General features: G+C 48.3%; 1 protein-coding gene across 1 annotated transcript; it reads right to left on the bottom strand.

The window, feature by feature from the left end:
* Positions 1 to 1,001: 1,001 nt before the first annotated feature.
* On the bottom strand, positions 1,002 to 5,685 carry LOC142575825 (uncharacterized). The gene is made up of 3 exons (XM_075685518.1): positions 5,193 to 5,685; positions 3,256 to 3,498; positions 1,002 to 1,127 (listed from the first exon to the last, which is right to left on the bottom strand). The coding sequence occupies exons 1-3, from the start codon at positions 5,609 to 5,611 to the stop codon at positions 1,061 to 1,063; spliced, it is 729 nt and encodes a 242-aa protein (XP_075541633.1). The 5' UTR covers positions 5,612 to 5,685; the 3' UTR covers positions 1,002 to 1,060.
* Positions 5,686 to 8,001: the final 2,316 nt, after the last annotated feature.

The raw sequence follows: 8,001 nt of genomic DNA, 5'->3' as shown, positions 1-8,001 counted from the left end.
CTCTACCAGCAGAGACCCCGGATGGTCTTGGGTGACGAGCTGCCCTTGTTGTTCTCCTTGACCGAGTTGGAGCTGCTGAAGAGGCGCAAGCTGCGCCGCACGCTGCTCAGGCCACTGGGTGGAAAGCTGGTTGGAACAGGCGGCGTCTGCAGCAAGTTGTTGTTACTCGACTGCCTGAATATTTGTATCTTTGGCGTGTTCAGTCCCTGAGGCTTCCTTGCAAGGTTCTTTTTGACTGGAGGGCAGGCTTCCTTGGAGATGGTGTCCAAAATGCCCTGTGAAGTGGGTGTGACATAGGCGAGCATGCCACTAATGGCTGTTGGGGGCACGGTGCCAGGCGTGGAGTTTGACAAAGGTAGCACACCAAACGATGCTGACAGTGGACTCAGGGCCCCAGGTCCTCCCGCGAAAATGCTGCGTGCTCCCTTGACAGCCGAAAGTGGTTGCATCTGCTTGCTACTTTTGCTGCCCAGGCAGAGGCTAGTGATGCTCTCGGGAGCCAGCAGCTCCGGGGTGCTGGTCATAATGCCAAGAGGGGTAGTGTCTGGGCAGGACTGCTGGGGCGTACTTGTCGTCACCGTTGACCGCATGACCAGCAGTGGTGCCTGTGATGGTGGCGTTGAACCTGCTGACAGCGGCAGCACAGACACCTTGCCCGCAACTTGTCCGCCAGGACCTCCACCCTGGCCACCCAACACCTTTATGTCATCCGTAATGCTGTCAATGTTGGTTTTATTAACAAAGTTGACAAGAGGATTGCTTCCTTGACATAAACTGAAGTTTTCAAGAGATGAGACATTAAATATATCTGTAGGATTTGGCGATTCTCCTAGGTTTATGAGAGACTCATATGAGGACCAGAGGAATGGGTTGAGCTTCAGGCTTTTCTTGAAGGCTTCTGTTGCACGGCTGACGCGCTCTGTTTTCGAACACAGTTGTCCAAGCAGAGCTAGGGCAAAGGACGCCTAGAGATCCTTGAATTGTTCTGCAGCGACAGCCTGGACAGGGTGCTGCCCAGAAGATGGAAGTGTGGCGGCTGCAACCGACGACGAGTGAATCCTCAGTCGTCATTTGAGCCGTTGCTCGCGTGCGCCGCCGAACTGCCGTCTGCTCTGGGCTGGGCGAACCTGGTAGGAGAAGAGGAAAGGTGCGGTTGTGTGTGACTGAGTCACGAAGAGAATCAGTCTCCCTATCTGCACGCGTTATCTCTGGCCGAAACAGGAAATGGAGGAATTCTTACAGCAGATCCAAAACTCCCTAGGGCATTGAGCAACTTTTTGAGGTCTCCGGCTTTTCTGAAGCAACTAACGACGTGTTCTGCACAGCTAATCTACTATAGCTCGGATTGCCCATCATGCTGTACATGGCTTCAAAACCAGTGAAGTGAAAAAAGTGAAAGTGAATCTAGGAAAGGACGTTTTTTGAAGGAAGAAGTTTTTGCCTAGGAATAGTGAGGAGATGAAGAAACATTAGATAGCGTCATTCTAAAGGAGAGAGTGTTGTAATACACAAGAGCAGGATACTTGAAAACCGGTCACTGCATGCACTCCTCTAGTTTCTTCGAACAATTTCGTATCAGAATGTGAGCGGTGAATTAACGCGATATAACTAATGCTTTCAGCGTGCTGCAACGCATTTTAAGAGGAAGGCAATTAAGAGTCGTTCGTTGATGACATGGTAAATCATTTCTGCGGAGCCCCGTAAGGTTGAGAAAGGTTTATGAGAGGGAAAAGTATCGTCCACCAGACTGTAGAACGAAGCTAGCAGGTGTCCATGTTCTTCGGCTTGCCGATTAGTTCGCCCTCGAGCTGCGATTTGCTGACCTTATAGTTCGCTCATATGCTAGAGCGAGCGCCACGGAGAGGAGTTGGACTCGCGGTCGATCCTCGGACCATGACGAACTTTTCTTCGATTTCGAGGTTTCCTTTCTCAGAAGCTCATGTGGGATTCTGTTGCATAACTTCGTACTCAATTGGGGGGGGGGGGGGACTATCCTTTTCCTACTCAGCTTTACGGACAGACAGCGACTCGTTATTTTTATAAGGTTGTGAGATTTCCGTACGAACATCGTTGGGGGCAACGTCATAGTCAAGAACTGGGCTCGCGCAAAACTATCGGCCTGCAAAGGCAAGGTGGCTATTCAGACTTTGGGTTGGCACACATTAGGACGGAGTGGGGCTGAGCGTTCTCAACGTACACCAGCAGCGTTTCTCTTACTAGGGCGTATTTTTCAAGCGAAGCTTCTATTGCGTCACTCTTTTCGGCGTCGGTGTTAGTGTTGCCGTACGAAAAGATCCAAGCCGCGCGAAAATATACATTGCTTGCCGGGCTGCGGATTCGAACCGGCAACCTACGGGTGGCGAGGCCACCACGCCAGCCGATTCATTCACTGTCGGTTCACCACTCGCGACCTTTAAGGCGGGGTTTTATATGCATGAAGAAGTAGTCGCAGCGTAAGGCGTGAGCCAGTCATAGGCGGCCCCCTTCCTCCGTTGGTGGGAAAGGGTGCGATCGCGTGCTCGCTAGCCTCACGCACGGCGCTGTTTGCTTCGTTCTGCCGAAGAGCACGCTGCACTGCAGCAATGGTAGCGGGAGTGGGCCGCTCGTTGTGCGTTCGGCCGAAGAACAGGCGGCGTTTGATGACCGCCGGCCGGAACTTACTCAAGAAAGGGTTCCTAGTTTACGTGCTGACCTCGCTGTGAGTGAGCGCGAAGCCGAAACGTGAAGACAACGAACACCCGCGGATCCCGAGCTTCGCTTGCACACCTTTTCACAGTAGTGGAATGGTGGTCAATTTTTTTAGTAGCCTCGCTTGTTTTACTTCCTTTTCTAAATAGTCGCAGAATAGTTGTACGCCTGTTTTGTTCGCCTATTTGAAGTTGCATGGGACTGAAGCAAAACCTGCAGTACCCGAACCAGAGGTTTGCTTCATGATACTGGTAGATTTACACATTCTCTTTCTTCATTCAGTACATTCTCTTCATACCCAGGGATGGGACGCTAATACACCTCCCCAGAGCACTCTCCACAGGTTAACATTCTGTGTTGAATTAGGGGAAGCATCGAGAGCCTCTGTGCTGACCGAATGGCACAATGCGGCTTACGCTGCTCATTCTGACGCGTTCGGAGTACACACAAATACCTGGTTCACAGTGTCTCTTTCGACAGCAGTCGAAAGAGACACTGTGAAGGCAGCAGAAGGCAGAAGGCAGCAGAAGTTCTTCCGTGTTTTTGTTGCAAAGAAGTTAGTCCTACCTCCCGTGTAGCCTCCAAAGGCAGCTGCTTCGAGTAGCCACGCCGCTCGCGTCACTGTTGCCCTCAGCCTTGACAGAGTTCGGCATCCTCAACACACACGGCAGCGTGTCACGCAGGTGGATGTGCAGGTTCCAGCCCAAAACGCCGACGCTGTGCTTGGGAGAGGCCACTCCGCCACGCTCTACAACTTGGTGAATCTTGCTCGCGCCATCTTCCACGCCCTGTGTAATCGGCTCCTCCGACCTGCGTTGACGACACATGACGATAATGAACACGTCAAGCAAGACTTCGCTTAACGGTGCAGCTATTCCGGTGAGGCGTTTGCTGGGTTAATCTAAGTAAACAGCGTCTACCTAATGAGAACACTGATGTCGTAATCTATCCGGGAAAGATGAAAATAGATCCTGCAGTTCTCGCTGCTGAGTTTTCGTTGCTTACCGTGCCAATATATAAGAAATCACGATGTGCAAAATTTAGTAATCTTAGTTCTTCAAGTGCAGCGGAGACGTAATAAGATCTGAATGAGAAAAGAAATTGAAGAGGTTTATAGACAGCCGAAAAATGTGTGCAAGCAGTAACTATATATTTTCCATTCTGTAACGAACTTCATGTTAAGTTGCGACCACAAAGTGCTCAGGCAGCCGCATTATACTTCATGATTATTTTCTTTAATTGTCTTCATTCAGGCTTGACTGTATTCAAACGAATGAAAAAAGAAAGGTAGAAACATACATAAAAGAATAATGAATACGTCCCCAGTGAAATATGATTATTACATCGCCTTCCACAATGTTTTTTTTTTCGCTTCTTGGGCACTTTCTGGTGCCACAGTATCCTGCCCTTCAGTATTGTAGGCTACTTGGCATTGTTTCAAAAAACCTGCTAATGCCTTGAAGGATCTGCTCCAGGCAGTGGACATATTCTATCGTATTCATTGAAATGCCACAATCATCAAAGTCGTTTCATCATATACAAATCAAAACAATTTCTTTGTTTACATGTACTTGTGTAGGCACTACTGAGGTGAAACTATCCTGTTAGGAAACGGGGGATGTAAGCAGAGCTAGAGCGCGGAAACCTCGAAATATTTAAGCGAAAGAGCATCGAAAAGCTAGACATCATCGTAAAGTTGGCGAGGCAGATGACTCAACGTGCCTCAAGGCGTCAACGATAAAATGCACAACAACGTGAAGCTTAAAAAACCAGTACACGCGTCAAAAGCCGCAACATGTGCGTAAGTTGCATACATTACCTTGGAACACTATTACAATGAACGCAGAGTTTAATAAGCTTAATTCTTCACCCCACCTAGATGCACCGGCTAAAGCATGCATGAGAATTGCTTAAATGGGGTATATGAGACATTCGCTTAAGCGCCGGTAGACTATGAACGCAACTGTGCAATGTGGTGAATTCCAGATACAGCGCAAAAAATACACATACAGATAAAGAAGACCCGAAAGTGGCAAACAAGCGTTTTTCCACGTCCTTCGTGTCTTCTGTATCTGTATTTTTCGCGCTGTATTCGGAATTTACAATGTTAGACCAACTAGCCCAACACTTCTGTGCGATGCGAGTTCTCGGCGGATTTCTTTATTTTAACAAAATCGCGAAAATAATGAATGTATTGTTGTAACAGTTATTTCAATCCAATCATAAAAATACCTTCTTATAGCCTAATTCGTTACAACATGTACAAACTCGGCCATCAATCGTGTTACTACGGAAAAGCAGTTGTATAATGGGCGACGTCGCCCCCATTACTTGCTACACTTAAGCTATTCCTTCATTGTAGAACTCTGTAAAAAACAAACAGCTTTTTTTTCTTCGTGAGGCGTAAATGTGATTTGTCTTTAGTATAAAATGATATATTCGGCCTTTCCGCTGAGCGTTTCCTGCGCAAAAGCTGTATCACAGAACAACCAAATCAACTGTACCTGTGTATCTGCAGGTGTGCATTGCCCAGTGCGGCTACCGTGTGCTGCTTGGCTCGTTGCCCTGTGCATAATGATTGCTTGTTGTTGCGCTGCAGCACCGTGTTTTTGAGGCGCATCTCAGCGAGCAGGTCGCAGTCGGCCCTTGGAAACAGTCTCCTACGACGCCATACGCAGCTGTTGCCAGCGTGTTCGTCGCCCCTGGTCGACGGCTTCACCTCTAGGTCCCGTTGGTTTGGGAGGCCGTCAGGCATAGTCAAGTTGCTGGACACGTATAACACGTCGTCTCTGGCCTCCTGTGGACGCGCCATGAGCAAAATCGCCGAAGACGTCTTGTGGGATGACGACCCTTCCGAGATGGTGGATGCGCCGCCAAGGAGCAGCCCTCGAACTTCGATGACGCTGCATAGATCGATGCCCATGGCTGGAACTGCGCTGATGCAGTTCTTTTCCGCGATTAAAACACGAGCAGGATGGTCAATGCCACGTCAGCCTCTTGTGCCAGCACGTGGGGGCGTGGAATCAGTGCCGCTTCTTTTCTTCCTCTACTTCATTTTAAGCTTTTTCCAGTGACGTGCTCCGATGTCTTCACGGGCCTTACGCTAAAACTCTTTAACGCTAAATGAATGCCGCGGCGCTGGCGTCACCTCCAAGAGTCCCATTCTGAGGCCCGCATTTTGTTCTCCTTGTTTCTCCTTGTTTTCTTTCTCTCTGTCTGTCTCTTGTGGTAATAATGACTAAGAACTGAGACGACGGGGAACTTGCCATTGATATCGATTTTGGTGGGAGAATAAACAGGTGTAATCGGCTTAGTTGGGGCAGCAGCTTTAAAGGAAAGTTCGGATTTCTTGTCGTCCCGGATTTCAATATGCATAGCTTTCAGATAATGGCATTCATGAACTGGATGAGGCAGAGCTTCTAGAAAGACTGAGAGACGAAAACGTGATTAATATCCAACAAATAAAAATGAGGAAACATCAAAGATATTCCAACCAAACATCTCGTACTAACATTCGGACCCATGGAGCGTACTGCGCGAAAGTATTGAGGCAGGATACATAAACATACGCGTCAGGCCATATGCCCGAGCCCTCGCAAAGGCCTCAACTGTCAACGTTATGGCCACGGTTTACGCGCAAAGCTGACGAGAAACTTGTGCGAGGTGTGGTGATTATGATCGCGCTTCAGACAATTGCGATGGCACCCTACACTGCACGAACTGAAGGGGCGACCACGCAGCTTACTCCCGATTGGGCAAGAGAAAAAGACATCATAACTGCAAACGTAAAAGAAAGCTTCTTCTTCAATAAAGCGCCAGGACCCTCCATATTCGCCCTAGTGCAGGGTATGGTGATGCGGCGCGTAGCGCTGCCACAGTAGACTCCGGCTTCAGCCCGCCAACAAAGACTGTGGCCGCGGTTGTAGATTGTAGATTTATACGCACACCTTGAGGCCATTTCCTGTCCGAGCACTGCTGTTCCATAAGCTGGTCAAGGTCACTCCCAGTTAAATCCCTTCCAGCAATCAACTTCACTGAACAGAATTTCAGTACCTTATCGATGAACTACCCTAACCATGTATATAGTCGTCGTCTGACCAGGTGCTTTGGGCGTTGTCTGCAATGAATATACATACATAGATATATATATATATCTTCGTGGAAAATGTAAACACGCGTTGCATGCACCTGGCGCAGTTTATTTAAATCAACATTACCGCGGCCTTTTGAAGATTGAAGCGCTCAGACTTCATACGCTATGTACACGTCTCTTGCACACCTCATCGCTTCCGCCGATGTAAAGACTTCAAAAACAGCTGGCGCTCCTGAGGTGTCAAGTACGACGCCATTTTGAAAAGGTCACATGGGGTGATTTTGTTTGATTCTGTGATTGGCTTGTGGCGTAAGACGACCCCGTGCGTTCCGTGTGTCTTGGTTGCCAGCTCCGGTATTTTTAAAGTTGTATCTTATGTAGTTGTGATGCGAGAGGGCGCCTAATAACAAATTGCCTTTTTTTCTCAGGTATATGCCTCCTCAGTAAGAAAGAGTCAACAATCTGTAGCGTTGCAGATTGAATATTCTTGATTTACTTAAGGATAGCATCAGTTGCACTCATGTAACTAGAGTGGCACGTTATAAAGTACCCTTATGGAAGTGATCACTTTTTCATTGCTTTAATCCCAATGATGTCAGATCGCGCCCCTGGGATGACGTGGGTGCTCTCGGTATTGCTGATGTAGTGGCGTGCCTAACAGTGTTTATAATTGATGCCGCATCAGTACGTATTCCGCAAACTACAGGCTCGGCTTGTAAACGACGCAGCCCCTGGTGGAATAAGGAATGTAAGGAAGCACAAATAGGTGGCAGAATAAGGCGTGATGTCTCCTACGTCATTCTCCAACGGAAGAGAACCTCACAAGCTTTAAGCATATAAAATCAAAAGGCAAGCCAACATGACGTACGTGCCAGAAGGGGAATTTGCCGAAAGTACATTTCAGGCATTATTTCATATACGCAAGAAACAAATCTCTGGAAGAGGGTAAGAAAATTGTTCGGTTGACTTTGGGCGCTTTGACGTAAAACTATTCCAAACTTTTCTATTCCAATTCTGCAATCAGCCCTACATGATTGGTCGAATAATTTTCGGGCCTCCGCCACCTCACCAGTCGGACCACCGCCACCTAAAGAAACCCCCATCTGACGTGGTATGTACAAACTGATTATGCATGATTTGGCTATGGTGTTGGGCTGCTGAGCACGAGGTGGTGGGATTGAATCCCGGCCACGGCGGCCGCATTTCGATGGGGGCGAAAT

This window comes from Dermacentor variabilis, chromosome 1, assembly GCF_050947875.1.
Source record: "Dermacentor variabilis isolate Ectoservices chromosome 1, ASM5094787v1, whole genome shotgun sequence".
Classification (NCBI taxonomy): Eukaryota; Metazoa; Arthropoda; class Arachnida; order Ixodida; family Ixodidae; genus Dermacentor; species Dermacentor variabilis.
The sequence above is the reverse complement of the archived record's forward strand: the minus strand, read 5'-3'. Positions and strand labels throughout refer to the sequence as shown.